Genomic DNA, 22,993 nt, shown 5'->3' with positions numbered 1-22,993 from the left:
TAAACCATATGGTGGTTTCTAATTAGAATACAAAGGATTCTTTGAGGAGACTAACTTCATAGTATCTGCAATGGTGGGCATCACAGAAGAAGAGAGTTTTCTTGGATTTCCAACAAGGACATTTTTGAGAGAAACTGTGTGGTCTGTAATTGTCCTTGTATTCGAAGTCTGATAAAGTTGATTTTATTTGCACATATTGATGTGCAGATCAAGTTGGTATTTTGAAGCTGGTAATTTAATTCTGGATGTTTGATCCTCTCAGTCAGTGGTTTGACTTGATTTTTTTAAAAGGCAGCTTCAATATTTAATTTCACATGTACCCTCTCAGTAGAGATTTCAAAGGATACTTTGCTGGATCCTTGACTGCCTTGTCTATTTGTTCTTGTTTTGTATGCAAGAGAGAGCCAGAAGCCTTTCTTCTCATTGTGTACACATAGTATTAATGGATTTACTCTGCCTGTATCGTCTCATTACTGGAAACAGCCAGAAGCACAGAAGTCTTTCAGTGTATGCAAATAAGGCAGAATCATCTACCTGAGAGTTAATATTCTCTGCTTTTAAGTGTATTCTAAATCTAATGTTTGTATTTAGAGCATAACATCCTGTTCTTTTTTTTATAGGCAAAAAGCTAAGCAGGCTCAGGCAGCTGTTTGATGTTGGCTTCAAGTGTTATTAATTTCATATTCTATTATTCTTTTCACTGTAGCACAAGTGAAGCTGATGTGGAGGCTGTCATGGATAAGTTGTTTGATGAGCTGGCTCAGAAACAAAATGATTGTACGTAAGTTAATTTCTCTTGAAAGAGAATACATTTAGAACACAATGCCCAATCTCCACTGACCAATTAATAAGTTCCATTGCTGTATATGGGTTGATGCCACGCTCAAGTGGCAGTCATTGTATCAGCATTTTGTCTAATTTATGTGTTGAATCATGTGCTATTATTCATCAAGCTATGCATTTCCTATCTGTAAGAGATGAATTTTATAGTAATTATCCAGACAAGATTGAGTCTTTGTTCATGTTCCCATAGTAACTAGACCAAGGATTCTAAAAGTGCAAGGCAGAGAGCTGCGGCTGAATAAAGCTTGTGGAACCGTTGCCGACTGCACATTTGAAGAGCTGTGTGAGAGAGTGAGTATCCAGACACGTTCAGACTCAGTGGCCTTTTCACATGTTAAAATACTTCATATTTTCCTCTGTGCCTGTTTCAAATTTTAAAATACAATTTACTGAGTCAGAACTGGTTTATTAGTCTCATTAAGAGAAATACTCATCTGTATATGCCCATGTGCTTTTTATAGATATTGGCAAAAATTTTACACTTAGAAGGGCTCTAACACAAAATTAGAAATACAGAGAGAGCTGTCAACTATAGCTGGAAGCAAAACTAAAATGGGCTTTAGGGATATTGTATAAAAGTCAAACGTAAGAAATTTTTTTTTTTTAAAGATATGAGGTTACTATGTGGGGAAAGGAAGATGATGTAATACTACCATGATCCAGGAAGTATGATGTAAAAGAGTTTCCATTCCTTGTTCTCATGGATCCTCTGTTATTGTTATAATATCTGACCTATTTAGGTCAGGTTAAGGAAAGTGAATTTTTTTAACTATGACATCTATATTATATAACAGTATATCCAACAGAGAAAATATATATATACACACACAGTTTCATATAAATGAGAGAGACATTGATTGCAAATTAATTATAGATATGAATTCTTTCTTTTAAAAGCTCTGGGAATTCTCAGGACTCAATGAGTATTCAGTTGATTATAAATCTTAAGAAAAACAAAGTCAATTAAATATAACTTTAAGCATAAAACCTCGTTGTCATGTATAATTTATCATTCCAACTGGTCTTTCTGATTTATCTTGACTTTTAGGTAACTAAAAAGGAATTATTTTTCAGGGAGAAGAGAAAATATTTTTTATACCTACTAGCCATTTTATGGCTACTTTTCTTAAAACCTAGTAACTTCATTACTTCTAAATTTGTAATTTTCAACCCAGAGAGAAGAATCCAATCTACAGATGATATCACAGTAATAAAGCACTTCAAGACCCATAATGATTAGGATGAATTAGAATCCTCGGACAGGTTGATAATGTCAGTGTCTGGTTATGAAAGTCATTCTGGGTGATATGGACTGTTCATACTTCTATTGGGTCAATCTCATCAAGGTCCTGCTACTGCTACTGCTAAGTCACTTCAGTCGTGTCCAACTCTGTGCGACCCCATAGATGGCAGCCCACCAGGCTCTGCCATCCCTGGGATTCTCCAGGCAAGAACACTGGAGTGGGGTGCCATTTCCTTCTCCAATGATGAAAGTGAAAACTGAAAGCGAAGCTGCTCCGTTGTGTCTGACTCGAGACCCCAGGGACTGCAGCACCAGGCTCCTCCGTCCATGGGATTCTCTAGGCAAGAGTACTGGAGTGGGGTGCCATTGTCTTCTCCAGATCAAGGTCCTAATAACCTAATATCTTTAGGCATAATTTTATTAGGGTTTCCATTTAAGTTTTACTTACTTTGCCCAAGAAATAAACTTGGGAAAAATCTTATATATCTGAGAAGCTTACCCTACTTCCACAGAAGGGGACCTAGTGAGGAAAGGGAAGGACAGATCAATTGTGTCTTGGGGTAGTAGGGCAAAGGTAGGTCTCTTAGAGCAACTACTGAGTTTTTATCTCTTTTTTTTCTATGTGCTCATTATTTCAGGATACTTAGTACCAGGAAAAAGTCACTAATCAGGGACTAAAGTCTTCATAGTCTACTGTATGGGGGTCGTGAGGAAGAAGAGTGATTGGAACATTACCTTGAAAAACTGAGATAACACATAAAAATAATTATTTTTATCTTATTTGACAAAAATATGGATTATAATAGCAACCAGGAACTAAATTCCTAAAATAAACAATGAACAAATTACTATTTATTTTTTGGCATACCTTTTTTGACAAAATTTTAGGATGATAAAATAGTATATCCTATGTTTCATAATTTGGTTGAGTACATGGAAAGCCCTGTTTAATTCATGAATGTTTCAGTTACTTTCTTTTAAAGTTCATGTGGTGTCATTGTCCTTGTTGAGTTTTTTCTTTCTTCAAGTTGGCTAGATCTTCATTTGTCAGTGACTTTGCTTGAATACATTTGCTTTATATCCATATTGTAATTGTGGGATACTTACTACATCAGACTGGATGACTGACATTGAATATTGACATGATAGGTTGGATTAAGCTAGTATTAAGCTGTGATGCAAGTTTGAGGAAGGATTATATTTTTTTTAATTGAAATATAACTGACCTACTAAAATATTAGTTTCCGGTGTACAACATAGTGATTTCAATACTGTTATACACTGCAAAATGACCACTGGAAAATGACCACTAGTAAGTCTAGGTAATACCTATTACCTTATATAGTTAAAAATTTTTTTCTTGTGATGAGAATTTTTAAGATCTAGCAACTTTCAAATATGCAATATAATATTATTAATTATAATTCTCATGCTATACATTATATCCCTATGACTTATTTATTTTATAACTGAAAGTTTGTACCTTTTGACCTCTTTCACCCATTTCTTCCATTCCCCAAGCCCCATCCCTTGCAGCCACCAATCTGCTGTCAGTAGATATAAGCTGGTTTTCTTGTTTTGTTTTTGTATTTTTAGATTCCACATATAAGTGAGATCATGCAGTATTTGTCTTTCTCTCTCTGACTTACTTCACTTAGCATAATGCCCTCAAGGTCATTCCATGTTGTTGCAAATGGCAAGATTTCATTCTTTTTTATGGCCGAATAATATTTCAGTATGTAGGTATACCACATTTGCTTTCATTCATTGACTGGCACTTAGGTTGTTTCCATGTCTAGACTATTGTAAATAATGCTGCAGTGATTATGTGGTGCATATTATAATTTCAAGTTACTGTCTTTATTTTCTTCAGATAAATACTGAGAAGTAGAATTGCTGGATCATATGGTAGTTCTTTTTAATTTCTCAAGGAACCTCCATAATGTTTTCCATAGTATCTGCACCAATTTACATTCCCACCAATAGTGTTCAAGGGCTCCTTTTTCTCTACATCCTCACCAACACTCATTTCTTGTCTTTTTTATGCTAGCCATTCCAACTGATATAAGGTGATATCTCACTGTGGATTTGAATTGTATTTTCCTGAGGATTAGTGACATTACACATCTCATGTATCTGATGGCCATCTATATTTTCTTTGGAAAAATACTGTTTAGATCATCTGCCCATTTTAAAATTGGATTTTTTTTTTTTTTTGCTATTGGATGAGTTCTTCATATAGTTTGGATATTAACCCCTTATTAGATGTATGATTTGCAAATTTTCTTCCATTCAATAGGTTGCCTTTTCATTTTGCTGATGGTTTCCTTTACCGTGCAGAAGTTCTTTAGTCTGATGTATTCCCACTTTCGGAGAAGGCGATGGCACCCCACTCCAGTACTCCTGCCTGCAAAATCCCATGTACAGAGGAGCCTGGTAGGCTGCAGTCCATGGGGTCGCTAAGAGTCGGACACAACTGAGCGACTTCACTTTCACTTTTCACTTTCATGCGTTGGAGAAGGAAATGGCAACCCACTCCAGTGTTCTTGCTTGGAGAATCCCAGGGACGGTGGGGCCTGGTGGGCTGCTGTCTATGGGGTCGCACAGAGTCGGACACAACTGATACGACTTAGCAGCAGCAGCAGCATTCCCACTTTATTTTTGATTTTGTTGCTTTTGGTGCTAGATTTAGAAAACGTCACCAAGGCCTAGGTTAAGGAGTTTGCTGCTGCTGCTGCTAAGTCACTTCAGTCGTGTCTGACCCTGTGCGACCCCATAGATGGCAGCCCACCAGGCTCCTCTGTCCCTGGGATTCTCCAGGCAAGAATACTGGAGTGGGTTGCTATTTCCTTCTCCAGTGCATGTAAATGAAAAGTGAAAGTGAAGTCGCTCAGTCGTGTCCGACTCTTAGCGACCCCATGGACTGTAGCCCACCAGGCTCCTCCATCCATGGGATTTTCCAGGCAAGAGTACTGGAGTGGGGTGCCATTGCCTTCTCCGAAGGAGCTTACTGCCCATGTTTTCTTCTAAGAGGTTTATGGTTTCAGGTGTTATCTTCAATTTTTTAATCCATTTTGAGTTAATTTTTGTGTATGGGGTAAGATAGTGATCAAGTTTCATTCTTTTGCATGTGGCTGTCCATTTTTCACATTTACTGAAGAGACTGAACTTTCCCTATTGTATGTTCTTGGCTCCTTTGTCATTAATTAATTGACCATATACATGGATTTATTTCTGTGTTCTCTGTTCTGTTCCGTTAATCTATGTACTTAGTTTCACACAAATATTATACTGTTTTGGTTACTATAGCATTGTAATATAGTTTGAAATTGGGGAGCATGATGCCTATAGCCTAGAGAAATTCTCAAGATTTCTTTGGGTATTCAGGCTCTTCTTTGGTTCCACATAAATTTTTTGATTGTTTGTTCTATTTTTATGAAAAATACCATTGGAGTTTAGATAGGGATTGCATTGGATCTATAGCTTGCTTTGGGTAGTGTGGACATTTTAACAATATTAATTCTTCTGATCCATAAGCATGGACTATCCTTTCATTTATTTGTATCTTCTTTAATTTCTTTCATTAATCTCTTGTAGTTTTCAGCAAATAGGTCTTTCCTCTTCTTAGTTAAATTTATTTTCAAGTATTTTATTCTTTTTGAGGCAATTATAAATCAGATTGTTTTCTTAATTTCTCTTCCTGATAGTTTGTTATTAATATATAGAAACATAACAAATTTTTGTATATGATTTTGTATCCCATGACTTTGCTGAATTCTTTTTATTAGTTCTAACAATTTTTTGGTGGAGTCTTTAGAGTGTTTGATATATGGCATGTCATCCGCAAACAGTGACAGTTTTATTTCTTCCCTTTCAATTTGGATGCCTTTTACTTCTTTTTCTTGCTTAATTGCTCTGGCTAGAACTTGCAGTACTATGTTGAGTGAAAGTTCTGAGAGTGGGCATCTTTGTCTTGTTCTTGATCTGAGAGGAAAAACTTTTTAACTTTTTGCCATAGAGTCTAATGTTAGCTATGGGCTTATTATATATGACCTTTACTATATTGAGGTACATTACCTCTGTATCCACTTTGTTGAAAATTTTTATCATTAATGGATGTTGAATTTTGTCCAAATGCTTTTATTGCATCTCTTGAGATCATTAAATGATTTATATCCTTCATTTTGTTAATTTAGTGTGTGCAAATTGACTACTTTGTACATGTTAAACCATCCTTGCATAACTGGAATAAATCCCAATCCCATTTTAATATTGTCTGATCCTTTTAATGTACTCTTGAACTTGGTTTGCTAGTATTTTGTTCAAGATTTTTGCATCTATGTCCATCAGGGATATGCATGCTCAGTTGTGTCTAATTCTTTGTGACTGCATGGACTGTAGCCCACCAGGTTTCTCTGTCCATGTGATTATCCTGGCAAGGATACTGGAATGGGTTGGCATTCCTCCTCTAGGGGATCTTCCTAACCCAGGGATCAAACCTGTGTCTCCTGCATTGCAGGTGGATTCTGTACCACCCAGTCACCTGGGGAGCCGTCAGGGGTATTGGCCTGTAATACCCCTTTTCTTGTGACATCTTTGTCTGGTTTTGGTATCAGGATAATGCCAGCCTTGTTAAATGAATTTGGAACTGTTACCTCTTCTATTGTTTAGAAAAGTTTGGGAAGTATTGGTATTACTTCTTCTTTTAATGCTGCATAAAATTCATCAGTGAAACTGTCTAGTTTTTGATTTTGGGAGGTTTTTGATTTTTGATTCAATTTCACTGCCAAATTTGCTATATATTTTTTCATGATTCAGTCTTGGTACATTGTATGCTTCTAGGAATTTATCCATTTCTTCTACATTGTCAAATTTGTTGATGTATAATTGTTAATAAGAGTCTCTTTTTAATTTAATTTTTAAATTGAAGTATAGTTGATTTACAATGTTGTGCCAATCTCTGCTATATAGCAAAGTGACTCAAACACATATAGACATTTATTTTAAAAATATTCTTTTCCATTATGATTTATCACAGGATATTGAATATAGTTCCCTATGCTATGTAGTTTACATCTGCTAATCCTACACTCTCAGTCCTCCCCATCCCTCTCCCCTCCCCCTTGGAAACCGCAAGTCTGTTCTCTGTGCCTGTGAGTCATTTGTGGATATGTTTATTTGTGCCATATTTTAGATTCCACATATAAGTAATATCATATGGTATCTGTCTTTCTCTTTCTGACTGACTTCACTTAGTGTGATAATCTCTGGTTGTATCCATATTGCTGCAAATGGCATTATTTTCCTGTTTTTTTTTATGGTTGAGTAGGAGAAGGCAATAGCACCCCAGTCCAGTACTCTTGCCTGGAAAATCCCATGGACGGAGGAGCCTGGTGGGCTGCAGTCCATGAGGTCGCTAAGAGTTGGACACGACTGAGCAACTTCACTTTGACTTTTCACTTTCATGCATTGGAGAAGGAAATGGCAACCCACTCCAGTGTTCTTGCCTGAAGAATCCCAGGGACGGGGAGCCTGGTGGGCTGCCGTCTATGGGGTCGCACAGAGTCAGACACGACTGAAGCAACTTAGCAGCAGCAGCAGTATTTCATTATATATAGGGACCACATCTTCTTTATCCATTCATCAGCCAGACATTTAGGTTGTCTCCATATTTTGGTTATTGTAAATAACACTGCTGTGTACACATAATAGTCCCTTTGATCCCTTGTATTTCTGTGGTATCAGTTGTAATATCTCTTCTTTAATTTCTGATTTTATTTATTTAAGTCCTCTGTTTTTCTCTTGGTGAATCTAGCTAAAGGTTTGTGAATTTTGTGTTTTCAAAGAACCAGTTCCTAGTATTATTGATCTTGCTATTGTCTTTGTAGGCTCTATTTTATTTATTTCCATGCTGATCTTTGTTATTTCATGAAGGGCTACATTTTAAAGTTTGTTTGTTAGTATTTTCTTGGTATGATGATTTTGCATTTCTTTGCAACCCTTAAAATCTATGTCAGTTCAGATATTGAATACCTTGCAGGAAGAGGACTCCTGTATCCCTCCCAGCTCCAAGCACAGTTCCTCAGATCTGAATGCCTGCAAGTTAACATCTGGTCTTTTGGTCTGTGGGATTCCCATTCTCTGCAAATCTACTGTGCAACACTATCCTGCCCAGAGAAACACTCTCAATTAGGAGACCCTATAGTACCTTCATAGTAATAGTAGCAAACGTTACCATGTACAGGCATCATTCTAAGTACTTTATATATATATATATTAATTACTTTAATACTTACAATAGGTAGGTACTACTATCCCAATTTATAGGTGGAGAAATTGAGGCACCAAGATATTACGTTACTTCCCCAAGATCACATAGCTAGTCAGTGGCAGAGCCCAAGGCTTGAACTCCTTGGTAGTTTTGGAGTCAGAGTCTATGCTCTTAATCACTGCAGCATATCTGAAATACTGTTCTGGAAAAACTCTACATGAAATCTTTAATGTAATTCTGGTTCTACCGTGAAGTACAATCAGGTACTTTGTGAATTGCCACATCTGAGCTAAACCTTAAGCCTTACGTAAAGCATGAAACTGGCTGGGGAGCAGATGGCCTCCAGTCTGAGAGACCTGCCTCTCTGTTAGAACCTTGGTGCAGAACTGTCTGACTCACATATCTTGGCATGTCCACTGGGAATGGGTCCAGCTACTGACCTCTCCATGCCCCTAAAGACAACCTAGGGCCTTGTGCCTTCAGGATAGGGACCTCATGCCTTAGGCAGCCTCATTCCTTTATTCCTTAGTAAAAAATACCATTTTTTTCCTCCCAATCATGATATGAAAAAAGTTGGGAAGCCCTGCCTTGGAGAACTGTGGGCAGGTAAAAGAGAATATGTTTGAATGATCTTTGTTCCCTGTCACTCCCTCCACATTAAAGCTGTGGTAAAGGAAAGTGGAGCAAATTCATTTCTTCAGACATAACATGAACTTTAGGGTTTTCTTTCCTTTCCTTGACATAGTTACTTGGCTTAATCACAGAGTAATGGAGAAGTCAGAAATATTAGTTAAGTCAGAGGTTTTTGAAGTGTGGGTCTTAGAAGTCTAGGGGCTGGAGACACTTTCAAAGGTCCTAGAGGTCAAAACTCTCTCTAATAATACTGGGATACTGTTTGCCTTTTCCATTGTGGTGACATTTGCAGTAATAGAGCAAAAGCAATGGTGGGTAAAACTGCTGGTGCTTTAGCGTGAATCCAGGCAGTGGCACCAAACAATGTTATCATTGCCCATGGACTTACAGTTTCACTCTAAAATGTCCTTGAAGAGGCAGTAAAAATGATTAATATTGTTCAATCTCAACCGTTGAGAACATGGTCATGAAGGAAGAATATCTAAAGTTCCTCTGCTGTATTCCAAATATGAGGGTTGTCTTTAGTAAAAGCATTTGTGCAGTTATTTGACTTGTTAGCTAAACTACCTACTTTTTTCATGGAACACCATTTTCACTTGGAAGGATAAGTGATAGACTATGGTTATTCAGGTTTGGCAGACATTTTCTCACAGTGTTTAACAGACATTTTCTTGAAAATGAATAAAGAAAAAGTTCACTTCTTTCACTTTAAGAAAGCAACTACCAGTATTTGTTGCCAATGATAAAATGTGAGCAAATGAGTGAAAAGTAGAATTTTGGAAAACTTGTTGCTGCCACCATGAACTTGGTATCTCTTCCCAGTTCTTAAGTATTTTTTTTTCCTGATGAGATTGATGGTGATATTAACAAAGTTCTGGTATTGTATAATTAAATACATTTAGAAGATATCCATAACTCTTTGATTGAATATTTTCCAATAACCAATGTATACTCTTATGATGAAGGTCCATTTAAAATGCAAGAAAGATTAATGGATTTTAATATAACAGAATTTTAAAACTATGCTAATATTGTTTCATATTCTATATTACAACTGTCATTTAAAAAATTACTTCTTGTCAAATTTAAAAAAAAAAATTTGAATAGACTTATTTTTTAGAACAGTTTTAAACTTATAGAAAAATTGAGAAGGTAGTCCAGAGAGTTTCCGTATATTCCCAAATCCAGCTTGCCCTGTTATTAACATCATACATGACTGTGGTATATTCATTGTCATTAATGAGCCAATATTGATATTATTATTCTTTTATCTATTTATTCAGTTATTATTTAGCTGCATCAAGTCTCAGTTGCACGGTGCACAGTCTCGGTAGTTATGTAGCTTAGGCTTAGTTGCCCTGTGGCATGTGGGATCTTAGTTTCCTGACCAGGGATCACCCCTGCGTCTCCTGCATTGGAAGGCCGGTTCTTAGCCATTGGACCAGGGAAGTCCCTATATTGATATTGTTAACTAAAGTCCATATATTGTTCAGATTTCCTTAGTTTTTACCCAGTATTCGTTTTCTGTTCCAGGATCCCGTCCAGAGCACCACGTTACCTTTAGTCATTGTGCCTCCTTAGATTCCTCTTGGTTGTAACAGTCTCTCAGACTTTTGTTTTTAATGACCCTGACAATTTTGAGGCATACTGGTCAGTTATTTTGTAGAATGTCCATCAACTGAGATTTGTCTGGTGTTTTCTCCTATCTTGACTGGAAATGTGGACTTCAGGAGAAAGACCACAGAGGTCAAGTGTTATTTTCATCAGATCATATCAAAGGTACATATTATTAACATGACTTATCACTGTTGATGTTAACCTTGATCACACTTGTCTGATGTAGTGTTTGTTGGGCTTTTCCACAATAAAGTTACCCTTTTCCTCCTTTTTCCATAGTGAGCTCTTTGGAAGGAAGTTCTTACTGAGTTTTCATATAGCAGCAAAGAAGAAAATCCACATTTATCTAATAAGGTTGTTAAAAGACTTTTCCCTTTTCCACTACATATTTGTGTGAGGCTAGATTTTCTTCATGCAGAAGGAAATGGCAACCCACTCCAGTGTTCTTGCCTGGAGAATCCCAGAGACAGGAGAGCCTGGTGGGCTGCCGCCTATGGGGTTGCACAGAGTCAGACATGACTGAAGTGACTTAGCAGCAGATTTTCTTTAACCAACCTACGGTTGGTTCAACCAAAGCAACATGTCACAGTATTTTGACTATAGAAGCAGGTATGAGAATTCCACTATCTTCTGTCATGCCAGGCATTAAAAAGATGTGCAAAAAGTATAAAACAATGCTATTCCTCTTAAAAAATTATTTTCATTTTAGAAAATATAATTATTTTCACAAAAATTTTATTTCTGTTATTTTTATAGGTTGAATATAAGTTTTATCATTGCTATTTTAAGTAAATTAATAAACACTTTAGAATTTTCTCAGTTTTCATTTCTAATACAGTAAATATTGGTAGATATAACCTGCATAAGCAAAAGCTCGTGGGTTCTTCAATAATTTTTAAGAGTGTTAGGGAGTCCTGAAACCAAAAAGTTTGGGAACCGCTTTCTTTAGAGTTAAATTTCTGTGAACCTAAAATGAAAGTACCCTCTATTCAAAGAAAGCAAACCAAAACTGAATTCTAAAGGCTTAATGAGTGAACTGACTATACCTAAATTTTCCTTATTGAGAAATGTAATTTTTACACCTGCAGAAAATTGTTTCCTCAACTGATAACTGTGCTCACAAGTAACTGTTTGCAAGAGTAGTTTGTTATTTGTGTCTTAAAAATAATGACAGGTGGCCAGGTGTGTTTGCAAAAAGTCTGAGCAGAAAAATGTATCAGTTTATGCATATGCACGGGTGTATACGTTGTTCACTGTCAACTTTTTGTTCCTTAGCTTTGTTCTTTGGTTCTTAGTATTCAAAGAATGGAGATCCATCAGATATGTGTTTTGCTTTTCAACTGTCTATTAGTCTTGATTATGTCATATTAATTTGTATATTGTTAGACTTATCAAATTGTATCAAACAGAATCTCTTGGGGAGTGTTGCTAAAAGAGGCTTCCCTTCTGGTTCTTTGTTCTGTCTCTATTTCATTTGTTGTATTCCAAATGAAACCACTGAATAGGGACTACTTCTGGTTTGTGTACCTGGTACACTGTCAGTAAATACTAAAGGATGAATAGCTTTTATCTCCACTGTTTGGCCGAGAGTCAAGGCTGATGGTGTTTGGATGCCAGTGGTGGTGATTAGCATCAGGGAATAAGGGCATTAATCACCAGAGCTGAGGCAGCCCACGAATCTCCTTGGCCGTTTACCTTCCTGGCAGCAAAACCATTCTGGTAACATGGCTGATCCATGTGTGTCTGTTCCCCAGATATTCTGACCTCTGTCTGAATAAGGCAGTCTGGCTAAAGCATAGGAACAGGTAGGGCAGAAGTGAGATTCCAAAGAGCTGAGTAGAGAATGGGTCAAATTATTGTAGGGAGGAAGGTAAATCCAATGTTAAAAATGAGTCTTAGGTCTTTCTGTCCTTTATGTTTCCCTGACCTCATTCCCAGTCGACCTCTTAGGTAAAACATCATGAAAGTCACCTTGAAAGCCATCTTATCTAACCACCATTTATCCAATCCTGAATTCTCCCTACAAACCCTTGCTTGCCTTGCAGCGCCAGTTTGAGGGGTGCAATTAAATGTATGAGAAGGAATTTAGGACATATGCAGTAAGATGGTAAGTTTCAACATACATACCTGGACCCAACTGTTTGATATTGGCCCTCCAGATTATGAGGAAAGTTTTTGGAAAAAAACCTCATAATTGACCCATACCATAATTTGATTAAAAAAGTTAAAGTATATACTAGTAACTTTTAACCCAAATCTACATAATTATCCTGAAATTTAAAAAATGAAAGAATAAGAATTTGCTGTAAGGTTGGAAGTTTAGACTGAAAGATCAGTTTTTACTAATTGTTGATGATAATTAGTCTTTTCTAGGGGAAAAACTATATATTGGGTTAAAAGTTATGTTTTGTGTGTGTGTGTGTTTACTATTTTAAAGGAAAAAAGACTTTAAGAGCAATGCCCATTTAAAAGGGGCTAGATTAGAAATTAGAAAACTGTGGCCACTTAGAATAATTGTGGTCATTTTCATGATACAAATGGAGGTAAAAATAATCTGAAGGACTGGAGAAAAACTGGGTGCAGAGAGCACCTTCCTAGTTTCTTCACATGGGAAGTTTTCACACAGACACATTGTGAGACTTAAGTAGTCTTGCTCAGCTTCTGTTCCTAGACTGGAATAAGAACATCTCCTTAGCTGATGCAGCGAGGATGACAACAAAAAATTTAAGCTCTTCAGGCCATGGACTTCTCAGACACAGCTGCTTGAAGCCTCTCTTAGGGAGAAAATTTGCTTTCATTTTCTTGAATTATATTTATGTCATGTTGCTAACTTAAACAGTTTAAGAGGTATTCAGTCCCTGTAACTGGAGAGAAGTTGCTTCAGGATTCCCAGGGTGTCTCAAGGGAAGAGGAAGTGTGCTAAGAACTGTATACCTTCAACATGTCCTTTTTCTTCCTTAGAAATAAAATTATTTTGAGGCTCAGATCTAGTAGTAGATGCAACTCCTCATATTCCTCCCAAAATCACTTCTACTCTAGGAAAGCCTGACAAACTAGTATTTAATACTTGCTTTGGTCTTTGGAAGGAGTGTGTCTACTGTTCCGACAGTACTTAAGAAGTGTGAATTAAAAATTTAAATTAAAGAGGTTATTAACTTTGTAAAATGAGAATTTAAAGTACATGGTCTCACTTGGCTTTTAATAATACATGTATCATAGCCCTAAATAATAGTTGGGAATAGTTCCCTAAACAGAAGACCTATGTAATGAAATGATGGGTAAAGGGTTAGGAAAATCTAGGCCAATCAATTGGTGGCTCAGACGGTAAAGCGTCTGCCTGCAATGCAGGAGACCCGGGTTCAATCCCTGGGTCGGGAAGATCTCGTGGAGAAGTGAATGGCAACCCACTCCAGTGTTCTTGCCTGGAGAATCCCAGGGACGGGGGAGCCTGGTGGGCTGCCGTCTATGGGGTTGTACAGAGTAGGACACGACTGAAGCGACTTAGCAGCAGCAGCAGCAGGCCAATCAATTAACATGACTGTAAAACACTTTAAAAGTACTTGTTTGATTTTTTAAAAGAGCTCTAACACTGGTGGTTTTCCTAATGCCAACCTCCAATTGGCTTGATTTTTTTTTAACAAAAATATTTTTAACCAAATATTCCTTTGATTTGTAATTTTAAGGTTTTTCTGTTTCTCATTGTAAAGTATATGATTTGATATATTTCATAGTACCTTCCCCTAGATTGGATCAGTTAACTCAGAATTACTTCCTACATTGCTAATTAAAATATTCAGTAAGGCACATCTCACTAGACCTATTTTTACTTTGGGATGTAAATATTTTATAGAAAGAAGTAGGAGAATTATTAGAATATACTGTTTTGTTTCTTAAAATAACTTTTGAAGATACTGTTGAGTCAGGGAAAAGATTTTGAGAAAAAAGCTAGAAGTGAGGGATAGTATTACGAAATTATGAGATTTCCATGTATTTTAGGGTATCAACTAGAAAAAGAACACAATGTGAGAGCTGTGAGTTCAGTTATATTTGGGGAATTCCTGAGGACTATAGCCTGGAGACAGCCTCTCAGATAGCTCTGAGGGACTTCTCTGAAGAGGTAAGGACTAGGTCAGTATATATGTAATTTTGGCTAAGAAGATACATGCAATTAAGCATACACCAAGGTTGCTGTTAGTCTTGAGGAGCAGATGCCTCTGTTAATGATTTTGATGCTTTTCTAAGTATGAGAAGATGCAAGAAATTCAGTTCATAAAATTTTTTCCCAAAAATATCTATCTGAAGGCCTGTTCTGCCAGTTTTCCCAGAGCACAGAGTGCTTCATTCCTGATCTCCACCCTGAACTCCTTTCAGAGCATGTTAAAGGTCAGCAACTACCATGGCTAGTGGCTTCATTCTTATAGAACCAGAACAACATTGTTTGTTGTCAAGGATCAAGTCCTATTTAACTCTATTATTAATCAAAAGGAGTATGTTTTGTAAGGTTTCCCTCCCAAGTTTCCTACAATGATTCAGTGGTCAGCAACTATTTCTTAAGTGCCTCCATATCAATATGCCACAGTGTTATGAGGAATATAAAAGGAGTGGAAGGTGTTTCTTTCAAAGAGTTTACAATTTAATAAGGGAAATAACATGAATCAAATACCAGACAATGCAGTAGAGTGGAAAGAGGCCTAGCTGAATCAAGAAATATGAATCGCAGTTGTTACTCAGATACTACGTAGCCGAGTGGCCTTAGGTCACTTAATCTCTCTGGGTGCAAGTACTGTACCTCATCTATAAAATGCATGATGTGATCAGCTAATTTCTTTCACTTTTCAGCTATAACAGTCTATTTTAAAGAGCTGTGCTCATTAAATACATATTGTGAGTACATCAGGAGGTCAGGATGATAAGAATTAGGAAGGCTCTGAGGAGACTTGAGATTTAAGGAGAAAAGTGATTTTGACCTTGAAAGACAAGTAGAATTCAGATGAGCAGACTGAAGATGATCTGAAGGCAAGCAACAATGTTACAGGAGGAAGAGAAGATACTTGCCTAATGAGAGCAGAGTGCTGGAGAGAAAAGGGAAGTAAGAATGAAAACCCCAGACAGATTGGCCATAATATCAGGCAGAGGAGTGTAGACTTCTTACCCTGATTCACAGTCGCCTGCAGAGCAGAACATGGTACATAAAACATGTTTTAGGAAAACTAATGGGGCAGTAAACTCTAGAAAAGGTTATAACTTTCACCAGCATGTTCTAGTGGATAGGCAAATAGTATCTCCTCTTGAGAATGTTACCCTTTGAGGAAGGAAACTTGTTTAATAAATAAGCCAACATGCTAGTTATTGGAGTCATCTTCAAATAAAGCAGGGTAGCAGAGAGAGTCCTACCCATTTTATATTAATATTTATAGCCCTTTCCCCAAGTCATTCAATAGATATTCACTGAGTACAGTAGTCCCCCTGTATCTGTGGGGCATATGTTCCAATCCTGAAACGTATTGGATACTTGCAATTAAGAGTGAGTGGGTGCCTGAAACCATGAATACTATATATACAATTGTTTTTCCTACACATACATATCTATGATAAAGTTTAATTTATATAAATTAGGCATAGTAAGACAATAACAACAGTAACTAATAATAAAATAGGTTAATTATCCACCAGGTTGCAAAAGAGTCAGACACAACTTAGTGACTAAACAACAACAACTATGATAAAAGTTTTAAGAATATGGTCTTTCTCTCAAAGTATCTTATTGTACAAATATAATGCCTTTTCCATCTTAACTAGGCACTTGTCATACACTATGGCTGTTACTTTTACAGTTTAAGATGCAGCAGCAAAGTTAGCATGAAATTCTTTTTCCTTCACAATTTTGCAAGGAGATGATTCATTCTTACCATAGATTTTAACAACCTCAGCTTAAAATTTTTTTTCATTCCTTATTCAGTCGGGAACTTTTACCTTTTCATTTAAAGGAAGCACCATACAGTTTTGCTTTGGTATATCTGAATTACCAACATCACTACTTTTGCACTTTGGGGCCATTGTTAAGTAAAATAAGGGTTACTTCAACATAAACACTGGGATATCCAGAGAATTGATCTGATACTTGAGATGGCTACTAAGTGACTACTAGGCGGAATACCCTTGACCAAGATGTGATTCACATTCTGAACTGGATGGTGCAAGATTTCATCACACTACACAGAACAATGCACAATTTAAAGACTTAGGAATTGTTTATTTCTGGAATTTTCATTTAATGTTTTCAGACCAGGGTTCACCACAGTTAACTGAAATTGTGGAAAGTGAGACCTACTGTACTTAATGGAAAGCTGGCATAGTTCTAGGTGCGGTAGGCAGATGAATAAGAGTCAGTCACCACGTAGTTCAGAGGAGAAAATATGAGTAGAATATAGCGTGTGAGGCAGATTGTAATTAGTACCATAGGGTCTGTACAACCAGACTCCTGTCGTGGTCAGAGATGGACTGAGCATTGAAGGCTGCGGGGTTGGAGACACTGCTGGTGCGGGAAAGGAGCGGGAGGGCGCGAGGGGTGGCTGCTTGTTCCTAAGGATGGAGGATCATGAGGGCAACTTTTGTGATCTCTTCCTCCTCTGAGGTTTTATGCTTCTATGAAAAACACAGAGGTAGAAAATTTCAGACTATATTTAAAGATTTGAAGACCCTGGAGGGTCCTCCTCCCACTAATAACAGAGGATCTCCTGTCTGACCAACCAACCTATAGATCACAACTGTCACTCTGGACAAAATCTAAAAAATAATGATCTGGAAGGCATTATTGAGCAACCAAAAGCAGGGAGAAAGTGGAGCGCTATCCACACATGGAGGAAATATTGACTCTGCTGAATTCTTATTTTTATAGGTTTTTTTTTTTTTTTTTTTTTTTGCCTGAGAGCAGATCACAGTTGACTTTTTATGGGCTATCTAAAAATAGGTGGAAACCTGCAGTATTCCTAACTTGAGGAATCAGAGAAGAGCGACCATAGCAGCTGGAGAATAAGAGGAGAAATTATGGAAATGAGAGAAAGAGTCCAACATTCTTCATATAAACTCTGCTAAGTCTTGGGTTAAACTATATATGTGCAACTAAGGCTAAAAATAAATTGAACAGAGATTTTTAGTCACTGCCCATCACAGAGGAGACAGAGTTTGGAGTTTGAGATTAGCCAGATTAATTATCTGCTATGATAGCTACAACAACAAAATCAATAAACTTTGTTGGAATATAAAAGAATCTCAAGTCTCTACAACATATCATCCACAATATTCAGAATATAATAAAAAATTACTAGATGTGTCTGCTGCTGCTGCTGCTGCTAAGTCGCTTCAGTCGTGTCCGACTCTGTGTGACCCCATAGATGGCAGCCTACTAGGCTCCTCTGTCCCTGGGATTCTCCAGGCAAGAACACTGGAGTGGGTTGCCATTTCCTTCTCCAGTGCATGAAAAGTGAAAGTGAAGTCGCTCACTTGTGTCCAACTCTTAGTGACCCCATGGACTGCAGCCTACCAGGCTCCTCCGTCCATGGGATTTTCCACGCAAGAGTACTGGAGTGGTTGCCATTGCCTTCTTCCAGATGTGTCTAGACATAGGTAAATCTGACCCATTTTAAAAGAGAAAAAGGTAATCAACAGAAACTGAACCTGAAATGACACAGATGTTAGAATTATAGGCAAAGATTTTGAAGTAGCTTTTACATTTATACTCAGGAATATGAAAGAGCTATATACTGGTATTGAATGAACAAAAAGGAAATCATAACAGAGAAATTGAAACTATAAAAAAAGAACCAAATGAAAATTCTAAGACTTCTGGAAATTAGAAATTCTAGACTAAAAAAATTTTAAGTTCACCATATGTACTTAACACTAGATTGCAAATGATAAGAGAGTAGGTACGCTTAAAGATAGATCAATAGAAGTTTTTAAAACTATGTATTTATCATTTTTGGCTGTGCTGGGTCTTTGCTGCTGTGCTCGGGCTTTCTGTAGTTGCGGGGAGCAGTGCACGGGCTTCCCATTGAGGTGGCATCTTCTGTAGAGCACAGACTCCACACAGGCTCTAGGGAGTGAGCTTCAGGCACGTGGGATTGTTTACCCCTCAGCATATGAAATCTTCAGGGACCAGGGACTGAACTCGTGTCCTCTGCATTGGCAGGTGGATTCTTAACCACTGGACCATGAGGGAGGTCTGGAGATGAAGAGAAATTATGCCATCTGAAAAACAGAAAAAGGTTTTTTAAAACAAAGCCTCATGACTTTAAACTATATCAAAAGGTTTAACTCATATGTCATTGGAATCCCAGAAGGAAAAAGGTGAGAGAGCAGGGCAGAAAAAATTTTTTGAAGAAAAAATGGCTGAAACTTAAAAGATGTAATTTTACAGATTCTTGAAGCTCAAAAAACTTTGAGATAGCAGATACAAAGAAAATCACTCCTAAGCACATCATGGTCAGACTGTTGAAAATCAAAGATAAAGAAAATTTCAAAGCAGCTAGAGGAACAAGAATATAATTAAGGACTAACTTCTCACTGAAAGCGATGGCAACCTGAAAACTGTACAACAACATTTTTAAAGTGCTGAAAGGAAAAAACTGATGATTTGGAATTCTCTATCTAGTGAATTTAAGAGTCTTGGCTGGAACTTATGTGTGGGAGAGTGATGTGCATGCAGGCAGGGTAGAAGGGTTGAAGTCAGTGTAAAGGGGCTTGCGTTATCAGGTAGTAGAGTTTGGATGAGAACCTTCTTCAGCATAAAGCAAACTAGTCATTATTTTTTTTTTTTTTAGCAGATCTGTATGGGATAATCTGGCAAAGAAATACAGGATTGGCTCTGCTGCTACCATATGTGGAGCCTTGTATGCATTAGATAAAGCTGCCCTTGAAGATGGACATGGACCTAAGTGAGCAGTAATGCCATTATGTGGAAAAAAACTGTGCCCCTTCCTCTTGATGGATGCTTCCCCTCATCAAGGTGCATGGCTTAGCAAAGCAAGCGTGGACTGGATTTCAGCTCCTAGTTGCCCCATCACCCAGAGACATAAACCAAATTTTCACAATAGATTGAAAGAACAGATGGGACTGGATATAGAGGGATCTTAGGTCCAAGGCGAGTCACTGAGAGCTCTGACATTTTCAGTTTATGATCAGAGGAACAGCAGGACCCTTAACAGAAATACCAGAGGTAAGAGACGGGCTGTTACAAATGATTGGAAGTCTAGTACAGAAGTTATAGACCTGGAATATATTTATAGAGGTATGTTAATTTGGAGCCTCAGGGGGTCAATGAAATCACCTGAACTGACATAGAAAATGGAAGCGATGTAGGGGTGGGGTTAGAAAATACATTATCACGAGAGTCAGTTGAAGGAAACAGAGAAAGGTGCTAGTGTAGATGAATCAAAAGTTCAGTAGGAACAATAGTATTTCCCACACTTTTAAAGAATTTTTAAACATGGCAGTAACTTACTAGATGGTAGCATCTTGGGATTTGGATATTGCTTTGTAGAAGGTCTTAATAGACTATAACAAGCACCTCATCTTAATCTAATTTTACAGCATTCAGCTTTAATATATGTAGAAACTCTGTAAACAGCAAATTATTATACACATTTACATGAAGATATAAAAATTATCTTGCATACATTTTGGTATTATCAGCTTCTTCCCTGAACTTTCTACATTTCTCTGTCATGTCTTAATACAAATCCAAATTTTTAAATATTCACTTCATTCTGGGCTGCTGCAGCTTCTACAATACATTTTCTGATCTCCTTCACTGCTTTATTAAGGTCAGTGATGGTTTGCTTTCATCAAGCTTCTTCCTCCTTCACCAAATTCCTTTTAATTCCACATTTATGAAATAGATTTCTACTTTCCTATGCCGGACAATTTCCTTTTCCATTGAAAAACCCACCTTCTCTAAGAATACCACTCTATACTTTTCGTACTGTGTAACTGATGGGTGTTGAGTGCATATTTGTTAACTAACAAAGCTAAGAGGTACTGCTGTTTACTATTTAGAGCCTCCCTGGTAGCTCAGATGGTTTACCATCTGAGTCCAGACCTGGGTCCAATCCCTGGGTTGGGAAGATCCCCTGGAGAAGGAAATGGCTATCCACTTCGGTATTCTTGCCTGGGAAACCCAATGGACAGAAGAACCTGGTGGGCTACAGTCCACGGGGTCTAAAAAGAGCCATACATGACTGAGCGACAGAGCACAAGCACACGCTGTTTATTATCTGAAGTTCTTGCTGACATTTTACTTCCCTGTTTCTCTTTTATTTCCTTTTAAAAAGCAAAATAAATAACAAAATAAGCTTTAAAAAGAAACAGAAAAAGATATATTTATTTATATCTTACTTGATTCCAAGAAGTATTTTGTGTGTATGTGTACATACATGTATACACAGACACCCACTTACAGACACAAATAGAATTAAATAGACTTAAAAAAATTAGAGCAAAGAGAAAATAGAGAATAGTAAAGTTGAAAGACAGGAAAAGTTAGTATCTCTCAGTTCATGTCAGAAACTTCTACAAAGTTCTTAAAATGGAATGATTAAATCAACACTCACTCTCTCTTCAGCCAAAGAGAGGAAAGGATATTTAGTAAGATAGAAGATAGAAGCAAGTTAGTCCTTCAGAAGAAGTGAAGATGGGGCTTACCTGGTAGCTCAGCTGGTAAAGAATCCACCTGCAATGTAGGAGACCCTGGTTTGATTCCTGGGTCGGGAAGATCCCCTGGATAAGGGATAGGCTGCCCAGAGAAGAGATAGGCTACCCATGACAGTATTCTTGGACTTCCCTGGTAGCTCAGATGGTAGAAAATCTGCCTATAATGTGGGAGACCTGGGTTTGATCCCTGGGTTGGGAAGATCCCCAGTAGGAGGGCATAGCAATCCACTCCAGTATTCTTGCCTGGAGAATCCCCATGGACAGAGGAGCCTGGCGGGCTACAGTTCATGGTGTCGCAGAGAGTCACTGAGCGACAAAGCACAGCATAGCACTTGGACCTTTCATAGAGGGACATCTGAAAGATGCCAATGGACGTTTTCCCAGCAACATTCCTGCTAATAGTATAGGTTTGTATTGTGCAGATTCTTATATATAAGCTGGGGGCATAATGACAAATTACAACTCAATGAAACTAGTGCTGTAGAGATTAAAAAAAAGTACAACTAAGCTTTTCTCTTTATTATTTGATTTGATCTAGAGAAATAGTTTTCAATGTTAAGTGGATAGATTAACTTTCAAGCCTTTCATGAATGTTATATCTTTTTTAAAAATTTGGGGAGTAGATGATTCAAAGTTGTCTTTTTGACAGGAGGATGGAATGAAGAATTCTGTTGGTTTTAATCAGTTTCAAGGAGTTGACCCTTTGTGTAACCAGCAGTACAGGGGCATATAACCTTGCTCTGTTTCACATTTTAGCATCCTTAGAATGTCAAGTTAGCATTTTTCACTGAATATTTCCATGATTTGAAAAGCAGAAGAGTACAAGGAAAAATAACTCATTGATATCTACGTTTCTTGCTCTGCTTAGGCTTTTCTAATATTCACCTCTAAGAGGATTCAGTTTCTTCCCAATGAATGCTCACAAAGCAAAATAAAGCCTCTTCATTTGTTAGACTTTTTAACATGTTCAAAAGCCATCATTCTCAAATTTAAAACACTTTCTTTGCTATTCTCAAGTTCTTTACAAAGTTACTTTTTAGTGTCCTAAATATTCCTTTTCATGCCCCTGAGATGCAAAGGGTAAAGTTAGCACTGATTGACCTTTCATTTCATGTTCACATGTGGAACCAGTAGCAAAGGGCATCGAACCTCATATTCATCATATGGGAGTAATCTTTCACATTCTTCTGGATAGGTCTCAAAGCCAAAGAAATCTATAACACAGACTTTCCTCCCACCAGATGTAGCAAATACTGCCCTCTACTGAGGGATGCTCAGGACGGCTCAATTACGTTAACTAGTCTGTCAGCTCCTGTTTTCCATGATTTTGGTAGTATTGTTACTAATCACTTCATTATTATCATATACATTCTTACAAAGTCATTATATTAAAATTAGAAAAGGATAGAAACATGTATCAGTCTTGGCTACATATGTTTATTACCTTCTGTAGTCTATACAATCAGATATCATAATGTCTGAGGCATTAGCAATAATGTTTAATTTTCCATTTGTTTTGAACTAGCTAAGGAAATGCCTTCTGCAGTGGGAAATTAGAACAGGTTTTCTTTCAGTTCAGTTCAGTCGCTCAGTCGTGTCCGACTCTTTGCAACCCCATGAATCGCAGCACGCCAGTCCTCTCTGTCCATCACCAACTCCCAGAGTTCACTCAGACT

At 37.3% G+C, this 22,993-nt stretch overlaps 1 protein-coding gene across 1 annotated transcript in view; it reads left to right on the top strand.

The window, feature by feature from the left end:
- AFG1L (AFG1 like ATPase) overlaps window positions 1-22,993 on the top strand; it is a 198,098-nt gene that overhangs the window by 145,650 nt on the left and 29,455 nt on the right. Inside the window, exons 9-10 of the mRNA XM_061427653.1 lie at window positions 707-777; window positions 1,034-1,134. Coding sequence (XP_061283637.1) covers window positions 707-777; window positions 1,034-1,134 — 172 coding nt within the window. The remainder of the gene's footprint in view (window positions 1-706; window positions 778-1,033; window positions 1,135-22,993) is intronic.

The sequence above is a fragment of the Bos javanicus genome, chromosome 9, assembly GCF_032452875.1.
Source record: "Bos javanicus breed banteng chromosome 9, ARS-OSU_banteng_1.0, whole genome shotgun sequence".
NCBI classification, from domain to species: domain Eukaryota; kingdom Metazoa; phylum Chordata; class Mammalia; order Artiodactyla; family Bovidae; genus Bos; species Bos javanicus.
The sequence above is the reverse complement of the archived record's forward strand: the minus strand, read 5'-3'. Positions and strand labels throughout refer to the sequence as shown.